This window comes from Topomyia yanbarensis, chromosome 1 (genome assembly GCF_030247195.1).
Source record: "Topomyia yanbarensis strain Yona2022 chromosome 1, ASM3024719v1, whole genome shotgun sequence".
In the NCBI taxonomy this organism is placed as follows: Eukaryota; Metazoa; Arthropoda; class Insecta; order Diptera; family Culicidae; genus Topomyia; species Topomyia yanbarensis.
In genome coordinates, this window is record NC_080670.1 from 70,961,882 (window position 1) to 70,988,597 (window position 26,716).

The following is a 26,716-nucleotide window of genomic DNA, read 5'->3' on the forward strand; positions in this document are numbered from 1 at the left end:
GCAATCGTGCCGACATGCTGAAGGGACGTGATGTACCCGATGGCATGCTAGAAACCAAAAGGTTTTCAAGGAGCGGATCGTCATTTAAAGCAAAATACTCGCCTGAGAAGGGAGTTCGGAAGACCCCCTCACGACCTCCGAACGCAGGGCCGGGACGACTGAGCTGGTCGCTGGCTGGTAGCACGACTACTTCGGAGCGCTCGGGGGCTTCCGTAGTACGGTATAACAGGCGTCCCGGTGATGGCAGCGCACCGTGAATTTGTTTGTGCAGTCTCGGCGATGGCGGCGAAATTATTCTTTGTCCAAACAACAGCAAATCGTCGGAACGAGTTTTACCCGATGGCATGCTAGAAATCAGAAGGTTTTCAGGAAGCGGATCGTCATTTAAAGCAAAATACTCGCCTGAGAAGGGAGTTCGGAAGACCCCCTCACGACCTCCGAACGCAGGGCCGGGACGACTGAGCTGGTCGCTGGCTGGTAGCACGACTGCTTCGGAGCGCTCGGGGGCTTCCGTAGTACGGTATAACAGGCGTCCCGGTGATGGCAGCGCAGCGTGAATTTGTTTGTGCAGTATTGGCGATGGCGGCGAAATTATTCTTCGTTCAAAGAACGGCAAATTGTTGGAACGAGTTGTACCCAGTGACATGCGTCCCGATGGTGGTTTTCATTTTCATTCAATCACAGCACACACCACACTAAGCCGAACTGTTGTGATTGCACGATTCTACGAATAATGGCGCTCCACAAGCTTCTGCTGTCTCGTAAATAAGCGGGTTGATAGGGCAGCAATAAAATTGATTTTAACGGTAAATTAAATTGCTTCTTAACGGATAACACTATCTTCGTTTGGCCGTCTCCTCACGGGATCGTAACACAAATAACAAACGTAAACTAAACACGTAACACGTTAAAAATCGAAAAGAATATGGGAGCGTTGTTTACTCAACTCAACACAACACAACTGAAAAGTGGAATGTCTTTTTTCACTATTTTTTCCTCATTCTCGTCATTTTTGTAGCAGTGATACCTTCTATTGGAGTTTTGAAAACAAAATAAATTGTGCTAATTTCGGGCCTGCTTTGAAACTACCTACAAATGGGATCGTGGTACATCGAGTATTTCAAACGCGCGTATTATGTCCCCGAGCTAGACACATGAGCGGCAGATTTCAAATTAATAATTCCAATGTTTCGAGTGAGTAATTACCCACTCGGTTATTTTCGATTGGGTAGTAATACCTACATCACCCGCCGGCCCTGCTTATATTGATAAACTTGTATCTCCGAAACGCCTAGGTGGACCAGCCTGTTTTTTAGTGTTATACAGACTCACATGATCTTTCAACTAAAAGCATGGAGTTGTCTTGTACCCTCGCAGCCAATATCAAGAAATTTTTTTCATGCAAGATCAAACATTTTTTCGAGTTTTCTATTTTTTCCTTAAATTAAATGTATATATCTTTAATTTGAGCTATAAACAATACAAATCGGTTCAGTGGTGCTGAAGTTATGTTTTTTTTTTTCTAAATTCAGCTTTTGAATATTCAAGTTTCTTTGAAACAATCTAACGTGGAAAGTGACCTAATGACGAATTAAAATATGCGTGTCTAATTATTTTCAATAAGGAACGGTTGTATCCAATTTTACTTACTAAATTCTGAAAGATCGCATATCTTTTTTTCGAGGAATTTCTAATATAGTGGATATTATTTGTTTCGTAACACGTGTTTGTTCCTCATCACCAACAACGAAGTCATAAAATCCGGATGTTCCCAATCATGACCGTATTTTAGTTTTTCAAATTCGCTCGGTCATCGGCCACCAGTCTCTAACCCTAACGCTGCTCTCTCTTCCGGCATTCACGTTATATGCGTAGCTCACTGTAGTATACCGTGCTTTACCTGCTTTCCAATTTACAATTTGGCACAGCTAACCTGATATTGTTTACATGTAATACTTATATACTATGATATACTATGATTTCCTTTATCGTATTTAACGAGAAATCAACCACTTCTAGAAGGTTAGTATTTGTTTAACGACCTTTAGAAAACCCATGTTGTGCATTTGTTATTTTATGTTTGATATGGCTGAAAATGTTTTTATTTATTATGGATTCGAAAAGTTTAGGAAAGCAAGATAGAATGGAAATCCCACGATAATTGCGAATATTGGATTTTTCACCCGATTTATAAATAGGTATTAAAAAGATCTTTCCAGTCTCTTGGGAAATTACCAGATTTGACTGACTTATTGAACAGCCAGGATAAAGGTGACGTGAGCTCAGTTGCTGAAAGCAGGTGGAATTCCATCAAATCCTGAACATTTAGTGGCATCTAGATCATTAAATAATCGGAAAAATAAGAAAATATCAAATAAGGAGAACATGAGTTTTTGAGTGATATGTGTAAAAGTATTGAAAACACGGTACTACAGTATTTTTGTACTTTTCAAATGACCTGGTATAGGTTGTAGATCTCACCAAATACAACACAAAATGGTCGGTGTTAACTGTTAGTTGGAGAATTTTTTTATCCAGTGCTATCATCATCCCATTTTTAACACCGACCAAATAATGTATGAAAATTATTGTATACCCTCAAAATTTATAGCAAAAAGCCATTTTTCGAGACTTTCGGCACTAAACATTTTTAAACGCGATCCTGTTTTAACAAATTTTCAATTTTTTAGTGTTCTGGGAAAAAGAGGAAATTACCTTTCCAATGACATGCTACGTTATGTCCTGTAGTTAAAAATACTATGATGGTTTGGGACAACAATATGAAAACAACCATAATTTTTTGAGTTTTCTCGTGACAATTATGAAAATTTCTCCACATTCTAAAGAAGCTTCAATGAAAATTTAGAGGGAACATTTATTTTTGCATCTAACAACCTACTTATCGTTAAAATCGATTGAAAAATAGCAAAGTTGTTAATTTTTTCTCAAATTAGAAACTTGCTTGCATGAACTCTTAAGGAATTAGTGAGCATTGTCGCGCATTATAGAATTCTAGAATTATATATTTCATTATTTTGGCTAATTTAAACTTAAGTTCACAGACATACATTTGAATGTACACACATTCGTGCAAAAAATCGATTTTTTGAAAAAATTAACTTGAAAAGTTTATGCGAATAAGTTACTAATTTGGAAAAAATATCTACACTATTTTTCAACCGTTTTTGATGATGAAGAGGTCGTTCGGTATGGAACCTCTTAAAAATATTATAAAAACGAGTGAAGTGTTAGTGAAAAAACATTAAATAATGGTTAGTTTCATATTGTTGTCACAAAACCGCATAGTATTTTGAGCAAAATAACATAACATAGCATAACATTGGAAAGATTATTACTTCTTCTTTCCAGAGCAACCAAGAAAATAAAAATTGGTTAAAAACTAACCGAGTAGATTTTTTTATGCGTAAAGTCCTGAAAAATTTTTTTTTTTGCTAAAACCCAAAATTTTGAGGGTATATTATATTGATTAAACGTGCTTTCGACCAAACCTACAACCTTTAATGTATTAAGAAATTGCTAATCATTTTTTTAACTTTTAATCATTTTAATTGAATTTTTATAGTACATCCCCTCATCGAAAACAAAAACGTAGTTTAAATGTCCGCACATTTGAAAGATTTTGTTTCAGTGTCAGGTAGAAACAGAACTTCTAATTAGATTTTGGGCAAAATGTAATTTACATGAAATACCTTTTCTAAACTGCAAATTATGATCTGCTAGAAAAGTTAGAACTCGTGAGATTCAAGTTTGACTTTCTCATTTCAGTTATGGACTTCTTGGAGCATCAGGCTGTGGAAAAACTACGCTTCTATCATGCATTGTAGGTAGAAAGTTTTTAAATGATGGTGAAATCAACGTCTTAGGCGGCACACCAGGATCACCTGGTTCCGGTGTCCCAGGGCCACGAATAGGATATATGCCACAAGACATAGCGCTCGTAGAAGAATTTTCCATCAAAGAAACAATATATTATTTCGGTCGAATATACGGATTGGCCACGGAGCGAATAAGAGAGCGGTATAAATTACTTAAAGAATTGTTAGAGCTACCACCAGATGACCGGTAAAAGAAACGCGACAGTCATGTGTCGTGTTATCGATGAGAGCAACAGATATTTTAAAAGCACGTTCTTGACCATCTTGTTTCAGGCACGTTGGAAACTGCAGTGGAGGTCAGCAAAGGCGAGTATCCTTCGCAGCTGCCATGGTCCATGAACCAGAACTGTTGATCTTGGACGAACCAACTGTGGGTCTTGACCCACTGCTTCGAGAGCGAATATGGCAGTATTTAGTCGATACAACATGTACAAGCAAATTGGCTGTGATTATTACTACGCACTATATTGAGGAAGCAAGACAAGCTTCTTGTGTAAGATTGCATACAGAAATTTACGATAACTTAAGAGGAATTCCACGAAGATCCGTCCGAAAATCATTAAAATCACGACCGATCATTTTCAAATTGGATGAAACCTTACACGTTTCACCGGCATGGAAGTCGCAAACATTTTCCACAGTCAATGAGTTCATTTGGACTCCAGAGCAATTTTTTAAAAAAGCCGTATACCATTTTTAACAAAAACAAAAAAATTTGTTACAAAATTAAATTACAAAAAAACTCATTTTTAAATTATTTATCTATTGCCCATAAAATATAAGGAAGAAATAAACATTTCAAATGTAATTGCATTATGGAGAAACTATCAGCAAAAGTGGCTCTAACGTTAACTTCAAACATGTTTTCGAATTTTACACAAGTTTACAGACAAAACCAGTCTTCCCAATTGAACATCGTACACAATGTTCGCTCTGGTTCTGTGCTCATATTAAACCTAGATTTTGTGTACGAATTCGAACACGCTATTTCGTACCAAAACACGTGCACTCGGTGTACGTACACGGATGTTTGAACTACAGTTTTAACATTGTTCGTTTGGGCTCGACATTCAAGGCGAACATATACATCAAGACGAAGCATGTTTGAGATTGAGAAGCCTGAACAAAACTACAAATTTATTATTTTATATGATTCTAAAGATCATTTAGAATCAAAATGCATTTAACTAAAACCTTCCAAAATGCGATAGTCTTTGAAATATTTGGAATTTTGTTTCAACCTGCTTTCCATTGTTCAAACTATTCTCTTTTTGTGAACTATCATCATTCAAATGTATTTCATGTAGACTCATGTAGACATCTGACCGATATGATGAAAATAAAAATAAATAATAAACAAATCAATAAACAAATAAAATATCTTTTTAAACATGAAAAAGATTTTTAGTGAACATTGGATCATGGTAAAATTATCAACAAGAAAGTTTGTCTAAAAACAACTTTAACCATATTTTTATAGTTCATACTATTTACAGTCAACAAATATTTTCCTTATTGAATATAATTTTAAATGCCATTCCAAACCAAATATGAGCATTTGGTAAATTTTTGAATATGCTGCAGTCAACGAGATACTTAAAATGTTCTTTCAACAAAAACAAATATTTCATTTTATTATGACCTTTTGATAAGTCAATCCCGTTTCTCGCTCAAGAACAATAGATTTTTCAAAATGAATATGAAATTTTTGGAACGATTGGAAAGCTAAAGGATGTCCCACATCAAATAGCATCACGGAATAAACGCTGTAGAAAATAACTTAGTAAACCGATCCTTTTAAGACCTTCGTGCAATAACATATAAATAGCTTTTGTCATATTTATTTCACTCAACTTCAATACCATCACCGTAGGCTCGCTAACCTAACTTCACGATTCGACTGCTGTTATACACTTGCTTGCATTGATCTACACGCCACCGAAAAACTACCTAAAATTCAGTACTTTTGACTAAATCTCGTCGTATCGTGCAGGAATGTAAAATTAGGTAAACCGTGTTGAAGGTAGTTTCCATTTAACTACGGCAAAAATAATAACTCAACCTTGAGTTTAATTTACTTAAATTTAAGTTGAATTTACCTAATTTTCAGTATACCCCAAACAACTCAAAAGTACCTTACTACACGGAAGACCTCGACTGAGTCGAATCTCTCGTTTTGTTTTTGACAACACTAATAAGTGCGAAAGCGATGCATAGCTCAAAAGTACCCAAATTTAAGTTAAAAGAACTTATTCTGTAGGTTATTTTACGGTTGCGTGTAGGTTGCCGGTAGTCAGAGATACGCTTTCTATCATTGTCGTTCCTATGCAACTTCCTATTCTATTCCTATTCCAATAGTTCATATTCTCCTCTATCCGAAAGTAACTCATGCAATGGTCTGTTATTTTCCTAAGATCGACCGAGCCTGACTGATCACTTAGTGATTTGGTATTAGTGAGCCTTCGGCTTTCGCTCTCGTGTTCCTCTGTTCTAACTATATAGGTAAGTATAGTTGACTCTATTTTCCGAACATTTATAATCGTACTAAGCTGCATTATGTATTTATATTGGCGAGCTCACAATCATGAAAACGCCACGCCTAATTAAATGATTACTTCAATTAATATTGGCACCAGAGGGGGAACAACTTGACAGCTCGTATACAAATCGTTGAAACCACTTTATTTGGGTCTGTGGGTCTAAAATGGCGGATCAATTTTTATTCAAGAACAATTTCTAAAAAAAGCGTAAACTTGTTCACAGTGAAAATTTTCTTGTTCAATTTTTTTTTACTTTCGATAATTCATTTTTTGAAGACTTTTTGGGCGTTTGGTGTTGTTTTGTTATAAAAATGCATCTTTATTCCGATGCATTATTTTTAAATGATTCATGATTTTTTGGAATCATCAGCATACAAACAAGCGGCGCTTATACTAGTTAGTGAGCACCTTTATTTAGTCTTAAGATAAGGGGAGTGGGCGTAGCGTATTGGTAAATCGATTGCCTTGTACGCAGGGCACCTGGGTTCGAGTCCCGACCCCGCACATAGGGTTAGAAATTTTTCCTAAGAAATTTTTCTAACCCGAAGAGGCGAATGACCTTAAGGTTAAAACCTCTATAATTGAAATAAAAAAAATAGTCTTAAGATATTAGGTTAGTAATATTTGTATTGCGATGTAAAAAACACACACAATGATCCTGGACTGTTTTGCTCCCTCTCCGATAAAAAATGGGAAAATGTACTTTTGCATATAAAATATTTAAAATAATCCATAAATAATTGTAAAACGATCCATAAAAAAGTTGTCCATGTTCCATAAAACACAACTGAAAATCCATAAAACAGTGTGAATGATCCATAAAAAGGGATGATTTGATCCATAGATTATGTAAAATTGAACCATAAAATGGTCGCAAAAGAGCACTAAAATAGTAATAAAAGAGCAATTAAAATCAACCAATGCCCCATAAAAATATTGGAAATGTTCCATAAAATGATACATTTTGCGCCATAAATTTACTGACATTGATCCATAGAATATTAACAATGTACATTAAAACACGTCGATATGTTCCATAATATCGACAAAAATGTTCCACGGTATTACAAAATGGAGCAATAAAATGTCAAAAAAGTTCCATAAATTTGATGCAAATGTTTGCTAAATAATTTTTCTTGGTCCATAGAAGATGTACAAATGAACATTAGAAATGATTCATATATCGAACGTTAAATTATGGTTCATGGATATTTACAAAACGATCCATAAGAAAAGAAAATGTAAAACGATCCATTAATTTGTGCTTATGAACTAGAAAAAATAAATTTAATGAATTCATGCGAAATTTTATGGTAAACTGAAAAAATAAGTTGTGCTTAACAATTCTCATAACAGTGACAGTGTTTTAACAAGTGAGCTTATACTGGGAGCTAGTGTGATGCGGATTGGCCGCATATCCAAGGCCAAGGATCCGAAGCGGCGCAAAGCCGCTGAGGATCCGTCGGACGAGGCATTGATTAACCCGTAGCTGAAATTGCAAGCAAACCCGTGGTCCTCTCGTTTGCCCGGTTTACTTAAACATAGGGGCTATAGCTAGTTAAAAGCCGACTGAGCGGCAGCGAAGTCGGACAGTGCACTAAAAAGCGATGTGGCGTAGCCACATTAGTCAGTGTTCGTGTATAAAGTGTCCGTTTTCGCTTCAGATAGTTATTCAGATAGTATTTGCGACTCATGCCAGCCTGTATCAGTGGTCTAATAACTCTCAGCGCTCTAATATCATAAATACCCTGACGTTTAAAGAGTTGCCATAATGATTTCAGGTTAGCTAAGGTCAGTTAGCTTACTAGTGGGATACGGAAGCTGAAGTTTAACTATAATGTATGCATTGTTTGTTGTACTTTGACATTACAACCAAACGTAATAAACTTTATTATTAGTTCGAATAGCAACAATTTCGCATGAATTCATTAAATTTAATTTTTCTGGTGCATAAGCACATATTAATGGATCGTTTTACATTTTCTTTTCCTATGGATCGTTTTGTAAATATCCATGAACCATAATTTAACGTTCGATATATGAAAGATTCTAATGTTCATTTCTACATCTTCTATGGAGCAAGAAAAATTATTTAGCAAACATTTTTATCAAATTTATGGAACTTTTTCTGACATTTTAGTGATCCATTTTGTAATATCGTGGAACATTTTGGTCGATATTATGGAACATATCGACGTGTTTTAATGTACATTGTTAATATTCTATGGATCAATGTCAGTAAATTTATGGCGCAAAATGTATCATTTTATGGAACATTTCCAATATTTTTATGGGGCATTAGTTGATTTTAATTGCTCTTTTATTACTATTTTAGTGCTCTTTTACGACCATTTTATGATTCAATTTTACATAATCTATGGATCAAATCACCCCTTTTTATGGATCATTCACACTGTTTTATGGATTTTCAGTTTTGTTTTATGGAACATGGACAACTTTTTTATGGATCGTTTTTCAATTTTTTATGGATCATTTTTGTTGTTTTAGCGGCGCAAACTTAGGGCTGCCATAAAAAATGAACTGTCATCACTTCTGAATTTCGTGGAAACCTTTGCACCGTACATGTCGCAGCACCTATCAGTCAGATGCTATACTGTCAGAAATAAACAGTCGAAGTCAATCCTGCCTTTGTTAAATGCGAAGTGAAAAATGATAATCACAAAGCTAAATGTATTTTAAAAAAATTTAACGACAAACTTTCCAGAATTGTCATATGCGAAAGATATTTCAAGGGCAATGGGAGAGGAAAAAGTTCACACTAGAAGCGCACTCAAATCAAATCAGGCGTTTTATATTTTACATTCGGCACAATTTGTAATCCTTAACTTGTTTGTATTTATCTTAAATCATTACGCTGTTTTGAAATGAGCATCTTGATTATCTCTTCCGAATGTAAATAAAGAAAACAAGTTCGTAAAAGACGTCACGAAATTATTTTCTCGCATAGAAATTTACAGTATCGCAATTAGTGGACGGCGTTCTATGGTGGCGACATCATTCGAAACACGGTGGTTTCAAGCAACTTAGGCTAAACGTCAAGTTGCGGGAGGGTTGATTGGCACAGCCAAATTGTATACAATCATAAAAACACCTGGAGCCTGTATACTTGTGTTACTGCTCGTTGACTACCATCATTGGGGGGGGGGGGGGTTAACTTTACGCCACGGGGGCTTCTTTACGCCAAAATTAAAAAATGATACTTGAGCTTCTAGTTCAAATTTAACGTTATATTTTGACAGAAGCAAACCATAGTATTATTCGCTGGTTTAACACAAACATAAAAAAATGAATATAGGTTTAAAAAAATGCTTGAAGGTAATCGTAGTAGGCGATGAAACTGAAATATAAAATATACTCAAAAAGCATTGTAACTTAAATTCTCTTGAGAAAGTGTGATATACTAGTCAAATTATTAAATAAGAGGATGTAGATTACGTGAAATTAATCTGGCAATGTAATGCAATTATTTGTGTTTGTACTTTTTATCCGTATTTGTGTTTATTCGGTAATTGGTGACCATATGCCCGTTTTATTTAAAATTGGGTCTACTTTACGCCAAGCTTCACTTAAGTCTATATTGCACAATCTGAATATTTGATCTCAAATTTACTCTTATTATGGGATTTGATTCTAATACTAAGCCGTACTAGTTTGACTGTTTTGAAAAATAACAGTAATCGATAATTTGCAAGTTGAGTAGTGTAATTGCAATGGCGCAAACATATAAAAACGCTATCGTTTCTAGAAGTATTTAAACTATGTGTATTGAAGCAATTTGTTGTGGAATGACAGAAAAAGTAGCGGGAAACAGTTCTGTATGAGGCGAATGGCCTTATACTACGTTCACACTACGAGTTAATGCGTGTTTTAAGGCTATCTTGATGCCATTTTTCTTGTTGCTTCCCTAGTAGCAATTGTAGTTTTATGACAGTCTTCAAGGCTTTCTTAAAACCTAGATTACACTTGGAGTGTGCTATAAAACTTCAATTGTTACTTGGGTTATTATTATAACCTGTTTTAACTCTGTAGTGTGAACATAGTATTATGGTTAAAACCTTACTAAACAAAAATGTTCTCAGTATATTGGAAACGTATATCTCAATAAAGATGGACGAACTGGCCTGACCATTAAATATAACAGTACCATTCGCGTTTCAGATGGAAAAGCCTTTGCACTCCGGAACACAATTAAAACAACTTATAGAAAAATACTAAAACAAGGCTTTCTAATTCATAAGGCTCAATAAAAAAGTATATTATGAAGAGCGTTCTTTCTCGGTTTGTTTTGAATTGTAGGACTTATCGACTCTCCAAAAACAAGGTTATTGGATGCGTGGTACGCAATTCTTGAACATACCCTTTTATTTTTAAGAGCACGACATTCATTTGCATTCACACATAAATAACGAGCATAATCCATAACAATAAATCAAGAAGATAACATGATTTTGAAAAAAAACTTTTTGTCGTAATGTAGCCCTGTAGGGGCGACTTTACGACAATTTTTAATTATTTATATCTCATATTCAATCTTGATTTTCCAAAAGTTCTTTTCACTGACTTTTGAGGTACTTCTGCCATATGTAAAACATCAAACAGTTTCAAATTTGAAGTTGTTGTAGTTCTGGAATGTAATGTACAAAACGTTCTATTTTTGGCGTAAAGTAACCCCCGATGACGGTACGTATTTTAGTTTACATTCTACTCGAGGAGTTCACGAGACCTATGCTATATGATATAAAGGGCGAACACGAAATTATTGCGACACATTCAACGGGGCATAACTTTTTTACCATTGGGTAAAAATCAACCAAATTTTGCACACTTTCTTATTGATGTGTATTGTTTACATGCTGTCAAACTCGTGTTTTTCGATTCAACGAAAATGGAGGTGAACCAACGCGAGTCGAGAGAACAAATTCTTTCCAAACACCTGGAATTTCCTGACCTGTCGCACCGGCAGTTGGGAAAAAGTTGAACATTCACCATTCAACTGTCTCCAGAGTGTTGAAGCGGTTCCAGGAGCGGTTGACGTTGGACCACGGCAAAGGAGCTGGAAGAAAACCGGGACCGGAGAACAAAAAGACGGAGGGAAAGGTGGAGCGGATAATTAAAGCAAATCCCAACGTCTCAAGCCGTGATTTTGCTAAAAAGATCGGCATGTCGCAGAGCTACGTCCAGAATGCAAAGAAGACTGCTGGACTACATACATACAAGGTACAGAACTTCCCAAACCGCGATGAGCGGCAACAATCGACGCCTAAAACTCGGGCAATGAAGCTCTACGAGAAGATGCTGACAAAATATGGCTGCTGTGTGATGGACGACGAAACGTATATAAAAGCCGATTTTAAGCAAATTCCGGAATTGGAGTTTTTCACCGACAAGAGCAAATTCTATGTGGACGACAAATTTAAAAAGAAGAAAATGTCGAAGTTCGCCTCCAAATATCTCATTTGGCAGGCCATCTGCTCTTGCGGACTGAGGAGTGAGCCTTTCGTGACAAAGGGCACAGTAAATGGCGAGATCTACAAATCTGAGTACCTCGAGAAGCGCCTTTTGCCGTTCTTGCAGCAACACGACGAAGCTCCGCTATTCTGGCCAGATTTGGCATCATGTCACTATTCTAAAAGTGTCCTGGAGTGGTATGAGGCCAATTCTGTCCATTTTGTTCCAAAGGACATGAATCCGTCATACTGTCCGGAGCTGCGCCCGGTGGAGCAGTACTGGGCAATGATAAAGCGGGAACATCGGAAGAGCAAGAAGACAGTCAAAGACGAGCAGGACATGTTAAGAAGAATTAAAAAAAACTGAGAAACTGGTACCGGATGACACTGTAAAGACTTTGATGGAGGGCATCAAGCGAAAATGCGTTCAATTTTACACTCAACGCTCCATCGATTAACTTTTCTTTTGATTTTTGAAGTAAATGTATGTATGAAACTACACTAAAATTTTGGTTTGATTTTAAACATTATAAGAAAATTGGCATGACATTTTCGGTGTCGCAATAATTTCGTGTTCGCCCTTTAAGTACAACGTATGCAAGTGTTCGCTTAACGGTGAATTCTTTTGGCTGAACTTTGAAATGAACGTTTTTAGAAGTGTTGGTACGATTTAATCGTCTATAATTGTGGGACTGTTTACCCGGAAGCTGCCGGAAGTCCGCCATGACGTAAGTCTCATCATCCATGATGAGACAATGAGGCTTCGTCAGCATCTGGGTGTCGGCCCTGTGACTTTCTCACCCTATTTTGCCGTTCGTCAAGATTTTAAGCCATCTGCACTTTGTACGTATGCAGTTCCTCCCAGTCCTTGGCTCTCTGAACGAAAGACTTGGACAGATTCAACTTTTTGGCCATATCCCTGTCCGAAGCATTGGGATTTCGCACAAACACTTTCACTACACGCTTGTGACCCTGATCGCTAATAGAACATCCATTCTTACCGCATTTCGCCCTGCGTAGTATATTTTCGAAAAAAATTCTTATGAGCATTTTGATTTGAAATGGCATTTAAAATCCTATTCAATAAGAAAATAATATTTTTGACTGCAAATAATATGAATAATATCTTCAAAGTTGTTGCTATGAAAACTAACTTATTGATAGCTTCGCCATAATCCACACTGATAGAATATATTCGTAAATCGCTAGGAATTAGTTTCGTACAGAAAATTTTCATAAAATATACAAATTTTTCGTACATATAATGAATCGTTCGTAGTTCTATTGAAACGCTTATTTTTTATTACGAGTTTTTCGTGAAACGACTTTCGTTGGCTTATTACGAAAAGGCTTCATTAGGAAAACGAATTGTTTGGTATATACGAAAGTCTTTATAATTTTTACGAGCACCACTCGTCAAATCATCAACGTCAAAGGAGCTTCAATAGAGGTAGAATATGGTGTCATTGACGCTATACGTCAGATAATTGTTGATCATCACGACGGTCTCGGTCGGACTATTTAGTAGCTGTATCCGTGTCCGCCGGATTCAGAAAAATTTCCTGAACCTCTTTCGCTTCCATTTGATCCAGAATCCGGAGCAGTACGGATTCAGTTGAGCCATCGCGAACTGCTCGTTGGTTTTGTATGAACAAGTTTGAGTTTTTCTCTGCAGGAGCAATGTCAAAATAATATGTTAGTAAACACGAAAAATTCTCTTAGATGAACGAAATGAATTCGTGAGACCAACGAGATTGTTCGTAATATACAGAAACATTTATTAAAATAAACAAAACATTTCGTTTCATTCACGAAAAATAATGTCATTATCAACGATAACATTCGTGCAACGTAAACTAAATAAGTAAAATTTACGAATGCTTTCGTTCATCAACCGGCCATTTCTTCGTACCACAATAAAATCGATTTGGCCACATCGATTTTTTTAAAATAAAAAAAATCGATGTTGTCAAGATCGACTGAAAACAACAACAGGTTAATAAATACGCAAAGTTTTCTAAGATGAATGAAATAAATTCGTGTGAGCAATGAAATCGTTCGTAATATACACAAACGTTTATTCAAATAAACAAAACATTTCGTTTAATTCACGAAAAATAATGTCGTTATCAACGATAACATTCGTGCAGTGTACATTAAATGTGTAAAATTTACGAAAGCTTTCGTTCAGCAAGCGGCTATTCTTGTTCATGAACGAAACCTACTATTTACAATGCACGAAAATTCTTCGTTGCAGAAAACGACGAATGAATTCATGCATTGCATGCTCGATTTCGTTATATTTACGAATTTATATTATCAGTGCAAATAGACTGAAATATATTCTTTTTCGTGTTTTTTTATTTTTATTACCTTCACCAGTAGGCCCCTTGGCCCCAATGGTAGTTGCTTAAACTAATTTAATTGTTTAAAACGATATACATTTGATTCTTGGTAGTACATGATGGAGGAACTCGAATAACTTTTAACAAGGGCATATTTCACGAAATAATTGTTTTTGGCGAAACAACATTCTAACTATCTATACTATACAATTTTGGAAGATTTTAATTAAATGCATTTTGATTTAAATTGATATTTAGAATCATATTTTATAGCATAATTCTAGTTTTATTTGTCAATTTGAATGAAATTTGAAAACATTTTTAAATTATAGTTAGAAAAATTTCTTTACTGATAATTTCTCTATAATGCAATTACATTTAATATATGTCCTTTCTCTTTAGATTTCTGTTAACAAAAAATAAGAAATATAAAAATTGTGTTTTTTGTAATTATTAGGGGGACCCGGACTATTAATACAGTAGGGGTAATTCGGACCCCCTTGATATCTCAGAAAATCGTAAGACTTTCTGACTGCCGCACATATTTGTGGAAACGCTTTCCAAAACATTAATGTTGGCAGCTGAATCAAATTCTTAGGTTCTTTTTAGAAAGGAGATACAACGTGTTTCATTTTTTTGCCATACTCAAAACAAATAAATGGTAATACCGTAATATACAAAGTTGGAGCTCCAAAAGTCGAAAAAAAGTTTATTAAATATTCTGAAATTACATACTTTTGGAAATATCTGTGCGAAATTTCATCCAAATCGGAGCACTAGATTTTAAATTACAGCCGTTTTCAGCGCGCTGGTTCTTCCACGCATGAAGTTAATACAAAAGTTTAAACGCAATTATCTCGGAATGAAGTTTTTTGAAAAATACCGTTGCGGTGAAAGTGCTATCTCAACAACTATTCATCCGATTTTCATAATTTTTTTTTTGAATTATTTGTATTTACATTCTCGTGTACTTGAACCGTTCCTTTTTCATAAAATTTTTGGTTTCGTTGCACAAAATTTTTGTCTAAAATTTTGAGCACCGAAAAACTCAATTTTTTGGTCAACGTGTTTTTTTGCACGAAAATTTTTTTTATTAGGAAACCGATTCGTTCAAGTACACCACAATACATTTTTCTTCAATAATCTGTTTAGTTTTTGGATTTCAGTTGAGCTTTGAGAGCGTTCACCGCAAACCTCTGCCAAAAAACACGCTTCGGGGGATTGGCCATTACTCCGACAACATTGAATATTTTTATTATTTCAGCTTGTTTCTTCTGTCTTCGATAGTACTACCACCGAACGTTTTTTCGCTTTTTCAAATAAAATTTGAATAAAATACTTCACGAAATCACGAACTTAACTCACTTTTTCGCCACAACTTTGTATGGTGCTGGGTCATTAGGCCGAAAGCCGGTAGGTCGAATGTCGTTCGACCGAATGTTGTTAGGCCGACTGCCATTAGACCGAAAGGGTCATTGGGCCGAAGGCCATTTGGCCGAACGGGTCATTAGGCCGAATGGGTCATTCGGCCGAATGGGTCATTAGGCCGAATGGGTCATTAGGCCGAATGGGTCATTAGGCCGAATGGGTCATTAGGCCGAATGGGTCATTAGGCCGAATGGGTCATTAGGCCGAATGGGTCATTATGCCGAATGGGTCAGTAGGCCGAATGGACCAAAGAGAATGATAAATATATATTGCGGTTATAACTGAAAACTTTCAATGAAGGGTGACTTTTTACGATTTTTTAAAACTTACAATAATAATGTTTAGAATATTTACAACACCTTTCTCGTTGCTGTAATGGAACAAAAAAATGAAAGCGACGCCTAATGTGGCTACGCCACATCGCTTTATGTCAAGTGCTGTCCGACGGAGCGGAGCGAAAAAAAGCCCCTATGTTTGAGTAATCCGGGCAAACGAGTGGATCACAGGTTTGCTTGCAAGAGGCCGCCGCTACCGACGTCTTCCATGTTCCCACATGCGGTGCTCCAATAAGTTTCGACTAGCTATGCCACGTTTCGACCTGGTTTGTTGTTCTTGATAATTCAATACATTGGAATATACAGATCAAAAAGACGGAGGGTATATACGAAGACAGCGCTGCGGAGACTAACTAGCTAACGATCAGAGGTTAATCGAGACTACCAACTCACAAAGAAGTACTACAAATTCCATGGTACATCGAATTCTCCATCTGGCTCGTAAAGCTGGTAGCAATTGTTTATTGTTCGTTGCTAAGTTCGTTTCAAGGATCGTTGCTACATGCATCTGTTATTTTTTACGAGCAAAAATGCGTAAAGATTTTTAAATCATGCAACTCCACCGAGATTGGGAGAAAGTAGCTCGTTAAATGGACTAAAAAAATCGTCAAAAGATTGGTGAAGCGTGAGGGAATTAAGTACTCAAAGGGAGGTTCCACTTGTACTCGTAAAGAAATTTTATGACGAAATGTTTTGAGGCGCTTTCTAACATTAAAACTAATAGCGAATATGCGTCATTGTGCCAGAGAGACCTTATGACGTACTAGAGGTACGTTGTAAACATCGGAAACAATTTGGGTTGAAACTTTAATTTTTCGGACGTTATGACATACACTCAATTTTTGATCTTATGACATACGGTTGTGTATCTTAATGTTCCGGATGATACATGCAATGCTAATGAATACATATTGGTATCCGCAATCAGCAAATTTAAAAAAAATGTTTCTAAATAAAATACATATAAATAAACCCATCACAACCGATGTTAAGGAATATACAGTTTCTGTTTGACATTTCGTGGGACCCTCTAGTACAACATGACTTTTTAGCCATGGGAAACTCGTGAATCCGTCATCTCAATTAGTCTCTGAAACGATGCTTTTAATCAAATGACATTCAGCTCAATGGTACATAAGGTCTAATGAGCCATTCGGCCCTACTGCCTCATTCGCCCTAACGACCCATTCGGCCTAATGACCAATTCGGCCTAATGACCCATTTGGCCTAATGACCCATTCGGCTTAATGGCCCATTCGGCCGAATGGCGTTCGGCCTAATGACCTATTCGGCCTAATTCAGCCTAATGGCGTTCGGCCTTGCAGCATTCGGCCTAACGGCTTTCGGCCTAATGGCCCGACACCCTTTGTATATAACCCCTTAAAGCAACAAATAAAAGTGGAAAAATAACAGGCAAGTGTTTTCGAAAGCATAAGGCTCCTATTTTATGAAATGATTTTTGTTTGGGTAAAGATACATATTTTCAAGACGCTCATCTCTTTTGTGCAAAATGAGCGTACGTGGCTATTCGGACCCCCTATTCCATCAACCACCGTTCAGCGGCTTGCGGCTACACACACGATTGCACACTAGAGTGGGACATGGTTATATGAAAAAAATAAAAATTCGCTCCGAGTAACTTTTTGTGTCCCATTCAGCTCCCAGAACATCCCTGCAAATTTTTAGCTCGATCGGTGAAAGTATATTTTTGCGCCCACGGTTTAAAGTTTACTTAGGATTTCGTATGGGGAAATCGTCTTTTACAAAATAATTCTTCCAAGAGTCACCCGTTACCTCCTAAAAATAAATAGTCTGATGTCTGATTTTTATACAGAATTTGTCAAGGAAACAAAGTGTAGAAGACCGTGAAACGATCCGAGGCTTGTGGAAAAAGTTATCAAGAAAAACCGATTGATGCCCTGATGATTGATGAAAATTTCACTTTTCATAGCATCACTGCTGCTGCCTATCGAATTATATACAATATTTGTAACTTTCTCTAATTATATACGAAAGAAGCCTCAATTTATCCCCCAAAACTCTGAAGTGGCCAAACAGTATAGATAATTGATTTAGACACATTAAGAGAAGATCAAAACAAAATTGCATGTAACTGAACAACCAACAACAGCGCTGCTAGAAACAATGGATATTTTATCAATCGTCAGAGCATCAATCGGTTTCTGCTTAATAACTTTTTGCTCAAGCGTCAGATCGTTTTGTGGTTTTGGCGACTTTGTTTCTTTGTTAAATTTCCTATAAAAAGCACATAACGATTTATTTTTAGGAAGCAATGGGCGACTCCTGGAAGAATTATTTTGTGAAAGTTAATTTTCCCATACAAAATCCCATGTAAACTTTAAACAATGGGCGCAAAAATATAGTTTAAGGGATCGAGCCAAGAATTTGCACAGATGTTCTAGGACCCAAATAGTTCTATTTTTACCATTTTTTTTTGTTAACCATTTTTGTTAACGACCTATTGAGTCGGTTCCGACAGCATGAAGTAACAAGTTACTTTACGCTTGTCCGGACATGCCGTAGACTCAGGTGATTCGCATTTCTAATGCCAAAAAGACCCTGACTCCTACGGTAGCAGACAAAAGGTTAAGTCGCCGGTGAGCTCTAAGCTTGCATATATGATCCTTCCACGCTTTTCTAAACTTTCTCCCTTTAACACCTTGCTCTCCCTTGAGTACTATGGCTCTAAATATTGAAAAATATACTTCACCTTCCAGTCCCTTGCTAATTAAATGCCGTAAAAACTGTTGACAAATTGACCCAAATGGTACCTAAAAAGTTGCTCGGAGCAGGAATCTAATTTTTGCACACGCCACAGCGAAGAAAATACACGATGTGCCAATTGACAGCTGTAGCTTTTTGTTGATTAAGTTTTTGCATCGCAATTTATTTTTTTGCTTCTTAAGGAGTTTCTCTAATAAATATTTCATAGGTGAACATAATCCCATTTGAAAAAAATAATTAAAAATTGGTCTGAATTGCCCCGTAGTGAGGTCCGAATTACCCCGTAGTTTTGCAAATCGTCGCTTAGCGCTGCCATGCAATGGTGCAAATGCACTTTTGTAGCACCAAAATATAGCTGAGGTTTCAAACTAACAATTAGGACTGTTGACCAATAATTTTGTTCATATCTATCCACCTAAAAGGGCGATTTGCTTGGGCAAGTCCGAATAGCCCCGGATTACACTATTTTTATTATAAGTTTTTGTTTTTGTGAAAAATGCCAACATTTGTTTTCAGCGAATATTTGTTCGGACAGAAGTAATTCGTTCTCAAATATTTTTGCAGTATAAAATACGGTAATCGTGCTCTTTTAAAAAATGTTCTTGAGTCAAACTGTTCTGATTGTCAGCGAAAAATCTCGGAGACTCATAAACCGAACATAGCTGCAAAGATTTGTTCGAAGCGGCGATGGTCATATTTTACGGTCGGCCACTGTCTCATGGAATCCCTCATAAGCTAGGTAATATATCTAACAAAAATAATTTTCAGATTGGGTTGATGCGGAATGGTATTTTGCTTGCGGAGGACTCACCAACAATGATTTTGGAACGATTCAATTGTTCCAACTTGGAAGATGCATTTCTTACACTATGCAAAAAACATGGCCCTTCTGAAGAAGCAGATACAACCACACACCAGTCACACACGATAGGTAGCTTAAAATCGATCGAAACAGTTGAAGATAATGGCTCTGATATAAAGAAAACCATCCCTCCCTTGCCATCGCCGAGTGATGAAAAAAGGGAGATTGGTCGAACTTTGTACGAAGAAAGTGGAAAACAATCGCAAAAACCATAAAAGAGCTTATGAGCTTCACAACGAAACGAAGAATGAATGCACTGCTCTCGAAAACTACTTACAAATGATCCGGCAGCCTGCGTAAGTATGTCTCAACCAACGACAATTATCATCGTTACTAACTAGACAATGAAATACATATTCATTTATCTGACTATTGAACCGAAACTATGAGAAATCGACTTCCATCCGTATCCAGTGAACGCAGACCATCATGGAAAAAAGAATGCAACAAAGCATAACAAAATCAGCAAAGCAAAGACAGTCTAGGAACTACATCCCATAACAAATCTTAACATTTGACAAAAATATGTACAACGACTTTTCTTCTTGTTGAGCGTTTTGGTGGAATGCTCCCACAGGGATAAGATCGATATCCTTTTAAAATTCTTTACTCTTCATTCTTTTTTATTAAAATTGTCACATGGGCGTGTGAGATGAATAGTTTGTTTATGTATATGAGTATGTAAGATGCTAACATGTGCTTTTTGTAGTTTCATCTCGAAATAAGAGGAAGAGAATTCAAATAGTGCTATAAATAAATAGTACTTCATTCTGTAAACTTTATTCCATGGTATAAATATTCCCAAGCAAGCTTTTCGAGCATCATGATAACTTTTAAAGCCATTGTGGACAGTAAATGAGGTTTCCAAGCGTTCTACATTCTCTGCTGTTCAGATTTATTGACTTTGAAGTGGCATATACTACGTAGTAAATCTACCAGGATCGGGTTGTGATTTTTCGGGATTCTGATCATCGGGTTAAACAAAATCCTGTTATAACTGGATGGCTGGCGCCCAAAAGGGGGCTAAACCACATTTTTTCCAGAAATTAACATTTTTGCATGCATTTTTTTTAATAGTTCTAAGTAATCAACGTGGACTGTCATTTGTCATTTTCGAAATAATTTTAGATTTTTTCTATTAGCAGTTAAAGTTGATCATGGAGGTAACCCTAGTACTAGTTGGTGTCCAAAAGGAGGTATGCATAACCCCTCGTTGTATCTTTTGGAATTCGAATTTTCTCGTTCGTTTTCCCATGTTTTGAGAAAAAATGGTTTATCGATTCCATCTGTAAATGATATATATATATATATATATATATATATTATATATATATATTATATATATATATATATATATATATATATATATATATATATATATATATATATATATATATATATATATATATATATATATATATATATATATATATATATATATTATATATATATATATATATATATATTATATATATATATATATATATATATATATATATATATATATATATATATATATATATATATATATATATATATATATATATATATATATATATATATATATATATATATATATATATATATATATATACGCTTTTTAAAAACCAGAAAATGCACACTAGGTTTTGATCCAATTAAACCACATGTTGTGTCCTGGCACTTTCAGGCACTTTCACACTTTTTTTTACAATTGATTTGCTTATTTATATGTAGGTAATGAGCCTATTATTAGGTTTCGGACTATTTCGTTAAAGAATTATATATGATATGGTCGGTCAAAAAGTCGAACTTTTTTATTCTTTTATCTTAAAGTATAGATTCCTTAAAAAGTATCTAAATTTTTTATAGAGGTCTAAATAGTAGAAGCAAAGTAATGGCGCTGTTCGTCTTGTTCCTTTAAGTGAAGGGAGGGCGTGGCGCGAAACTTAAACGTGAATAATTTCGAAATCATGTTTTACCAAGACGTTATTACAATGACTAGGATTGCCGAAATATTTTCGGCCGATTTCAATTTTAGTTTTGAATTCTTCGTAACTTATTTGCCGTGTCCTTAAGGGACTGTCTGGTGTAGTAGGTAAACAAATCGACTTCTTTTTAATTGTTAGTTATCTGTAGGAAAATCTAACAAAATAATGAGAAAAACAAAATAAGCAAGGTATGCCGAGATACGCATTTTCTCTTGAATCGATGTGAATACTTTTCTTTTGAAAGGACAACATCAACAATTGGAGATGGAAACTATTTCTATGGTGTGGAAACAACGAGAGCTGAATCGTAGTCTCTTCGAATACTCTGATTTTAATAGTCAAGATATTTGTCCAAAACCTTAATGTAGCAGATTCCTTCAAGTTTAGTTTTAGGTGGTTCAACTATTTGAAGAAACGGTATGTGCTACGTAAAGTGAAGCTGTGTGGGGACCGATGCCATACCGTTTTACCCCAATGCGTTGAACAAAGATGGCAGAAGCTGCTCTAACCAAACGATTTCAAATGGGTAGTGCGATTAGAAGAAGCACGGCAAAAATAGGCTCATTACCCTACTATGATTTATTCTTTTGACTAACTTGGTCTTTTTATTACTTTTTGTTTAAAGAAATACATGGGTTAGTGCTTGAATGTAATTTTTTGTTTGTTTTGAATATATTACGCTTCAAATATATCACGCTAAAATACAGACCGACCGTGATATAATCGAAACATTAACTATATATATATATATATAATATATATATATAATATATATATATATATATATATATATATATATATATATATATATATATATATATTATATATATATATATATATATATATATATATATATATATATATATATATATATATATATATATATATATATATAATATATATATATATATATATATATATATATATATATATATATATATATATATATATATATATATATATATATAATATATATATATATATATATATATATATATATATATAATATATATATATATATATATATATATATATATATATATATATATATACAGCAATTCCATGAAAAAAAGTTATACGATCTCTCAGAATTCTGCAATATTTGGTAGAATTAGACTACACATTTTTTATTTCGTCATTAGAGTGTCCCTTTCAACGTTAGACGGGTTCTAAAAATCGTGATTTTTAAAAAGTCGATTTTTTTTAAATTCATAACTTTTTAACCACTCACTTTTCATGGCTTGTAGGTCAAATAAAAGGTATTTAAGTGTAGTTTCAAGAAAAAATTATTACTTTAAAAAGTATTGAGTTTTGCACGAACAAAATACGCATTAAATGGTTTTTCTTGATTTTCACTGCGAGGGTCCTTGAATACTCCATATTTTTATATTTTTTATTTGATAGATCGTTCAATTCTACACAACATCTCCAAACATGTTTTTGAACCAGATCTAGAGGTTTCGGAGATATATTTTTTTTGAAAATAAAAAATCTATGTATACACCCCACATGCATGGAAACGATGTAACCTCATGGTAGTTCACCATACACTTCCAGCGAGACACAGCAGCTCTGAATAAAGAAATCTATGATTTACTTACAAGCTGGGTGCAACATTCGTTTCAACCTGGGGCTGTCCATTAACCACTTAGAAAAAAGTTTAGACATTGCAAACCCTCGCGTTCAAAATATTTTACCGAGCGTCCAGCTTTGGTTAGAAATTCCACTTCATTAAAAATCCTGGTGGTTTTAAAAGGGACATATTTCGGCATTATTTATTTTTGCATCAAAAGCTTAGAAGAAGCATAAAGAGAAATAAGCAAATCATTTTCATAACTTTATTCGTTTTATTTTTCACAAGGCATTTCATTTCTTAGCTACAATTTAACATATATTTCTTCCGTCGAAAATGAATACCGTTTGACAATAATAACAATAATAATTTTGAGGCTTAAACTATGGAATGGCTGTGTTTCCCGAAATTTGCTTTACACGTTTTATAACGATTTTTTATCTCTTTTTTTCATTTTGTTGCATTCGGATTCTGAAAAAAGCTGATAGTGTATTTTTGAATCTGGCTTAGAAATAGCCCATGAATAAAGTTCTTGGGGTGTTGTTAACTTGTTGTCTTGCAAACTCGCTTTCGCAGCGTTTTCGTTTCAATACTCCTCCCAAAGCATCACAAGGACCCTTTCCATGACAAGTTGCGAAAAAAAATCCATTCGGCTCCAATGCCAAAATATTTTGGATGTTGCACAAATTAAATGCCGTCATTTTATTTTTGTATTGGCTTCCTGATCCATCTGAGAAAAAGTAAATCTGTTGTAAGCCTGGCAATTTACCTTTTATGAACGCTAAACAATGAGTAAAAAATAAACGAACTGCGACATATGTTTAGTGAAGTCAGCAATTGCAATAAAACTAGTAAACTTCAAATCGTCCGGGTGAATATTACATTGAGCGTTTACCCAATGAAAGCCTTGAACTGCATCCTGCACAACGAAAGAATAATTCTCCGAAAAGTCACAGATAATGATGCATTCTGTAGCTTTCAAATTGCTTTTGATGTGTTTCAAGTAGTTTGCTTGTTGCTCAGCTATAAAGTTATGCGGCAATATATTGAATATCTTTTATAGAAAAGTATCAATAAATTCTTGTGTGTCCATTTCAACTAAGCCCATAATGCATCTTTCTACTTGACGCCATTGTTTGAATTTTAATGATTCATTATTACCATTACTAAGGATACTCATTAGTTCTGTCGCTAAAAATTGCGTTCCAGGGCAGTTTCCGCAACACTGCAGCCAACATTGTTCGCTCGAATTTTCACAAATTATTTTTGGAAACAAATCATGATAGGAGTTAACACCATCTGGAAGTGATTTATTGCTTTGTAATGTTTTGAAAATAAGTTTAATGTTTTGATGATATATACATACGCATACGGTATGCGTGCCACTTGTCCCTGCCAAAATGCAGTGATTTAGACGATTACTAGCGAACGTGGAAAATCCTATTTTAATATCAGAATAAGTATTTTTGAAGATAGAATACGCCTCCTGCAAGTTACACAAAACTAATCTTCTCTGTACGTAAATTGTGCCTTCTTCATTGTTAGATATTAAATAATCCCTGCCCAGACGCGGCTTACATACTATTATAAAAATCGTAACATATGTTATCGTTTCTCTTCCTATTGCCGCAGAGCTCTCCTTTCTCTTGCTGCAATGCTTTTGCCTTGTTGGCCATTGAACTCCTATATGTCCGCTATATGTAGTCCAACTTTTGGGAAGTGTGGTTAAAATCCTGTATCGCTCATTGCTGTCTCTTGTTTCTCTATATTTCACCTTAAGTTGTGTAAGAATTTCATTATCGTCCGACAAAGGTGCGTTGTCGGACGATAATGAAATACTTACACAACGTTTCACAATCGTACAATTTATTGGTAAGTTTTCTGATACGCGTACTCAACATCCAAATACCACAAACTGAACACTTACGTTTCATTTTAAGAGATTCTACAATTGAATTGTTGTTGTAAGAAACTCTGTTTTCTAACTGATAATTTCATTCAAAACATTCCTGGTTTTATGAAATATATTCGAACCTACCAGCTAGTGATGTAGTACCAGCAAAAGCAAAATTTACCTATTTCGTCAACTTGCTTGCGACAAAAGCTATTGAAACAAACCCGAAATACAGGTAAAAATTTCCTACCTACCCAAAAACTATCTGCTAGTCATACCAACCATGTCCTTTGTCTCAGCAAATAGGTTGAAAACTCTTTTCTCAAATCCGAGCAACACTCCCAATCTAGCCAAAGTGGACGCTCGTTAAAAATATTTTGAACGCGAGGGTTTGCAATGTCTAAACTATTTTCTAAGTGGTTAATGGACAGCCCCCAGGGTGAAACGAATGTTGCACCCAGCTTATAAGTAAATCTTAGATTTCTTTATTCACAGCTGCTGTGTCTCGCTGGAAGTTTATGGTGAACTACAATGCGGTTACATCGTTTCCATGCATGTGGGCTGTATACATAGATTTTTTTATTTTCAAAAAAATATATCTCCGAAACCTCTAGATCTGGTTCAAAAACATGTTTGGAGATGTTGTGTAGAATTGAATGATCTTTCAAATAAAAATATAAAAGTATGGAGTATTCAAGGACCCTCGCAGTGAAAATCAAGAAAAACCATTTAATGCATATTTTGTTCGTACAAAACTATTATTTTTTTTCTTGAAACCACATTTAAATACCTTTCATTTGACCTATAACCCATGAAAATCGGTTAGTGGTTAAAAAGTTATGAATTTTTTAAAAAAATCAACTTTTAAAAAATCACGATTTTTTTAACCCGTCTAACGTGGAAAAGGACACCCCAATGACGAAATAATAAAAATGTATAAAATATTTTTAAGTAAGGAACGATTCTACCAAATATTGCAGAATTCTGAAAGATCGTATAACTTTTTTCATGGAATTGCTATATATATATATATATATATATATATATATATATATATATATATATATATATATATATATATATATATATATATATATATATATATATATATATATATATATATATATATATATATATATATATATATATATATATATATATATATATATATATATATATATATATATATATATATATATATATATATATATATATATATATATATATATATATATATATATATATATATATATATATATATATATATATATATATATATATATACAACTTTGTAGGTACTGTGTGTTTCGAGATAGAACATGTTATGGTTTGGACCCCTTTTGGAGACTAAGTACCCCCCGAGTTACCCCCCCCCCATGAATTACGAAAATGCTCATGAATTGAAAAGAAGTGCATGTAATGATCTTATTTTTTCAAGACAACATGAGTGAATGGACGATTAATGAAGTAATGTATTTTAACAATATAAGCAATGTTAATTTGGAAATGCAGAAGTTTTTCACATTTCCTGTAAAAATTAAAAATGCGGGTTAGCCCCTTTTGGACGCCAGCCATTTAACTGTTTGGCTTATATTAGCCAAATGAAGAGAACAAAAATCATACGGTTTAACGAGCACATTGCATAAATAGCAAAAGCTTC

The 26,716-nt window shown here is 34.7% G+C and overlaps 1 protein-coding gene across 1 annotated transcript in view; it reads left to right on the forward strand.

The window, feature by feature from the left end:
- The window catches only part of LOC131677891 (ABC transporter G family member 20), a 113,793-nt gene that overhangs the window by 25,692 nt on the left and 61,385 nt on the right, over nucleotides 1–26,716 (forward strand). Inside the window, 5 exon segments of the mRNA XM_058957983.1 lie at nucleotides 3,787–4,083; nucleotides 4,170–4,389; nucleotides 19,526–19,814; nucleotides 19,817–19,882; nucleotides 19,885–19,915. Of these exon segments, the coding sequence (XP_058813966.1) occupies nucleotides 3,787–4,083; nucleotides 4,170–4,389; nucleotides 19,526–19,814; nucleotides 19,817–19,882; nucleotides 19,885–19,915 (903 nt within the window).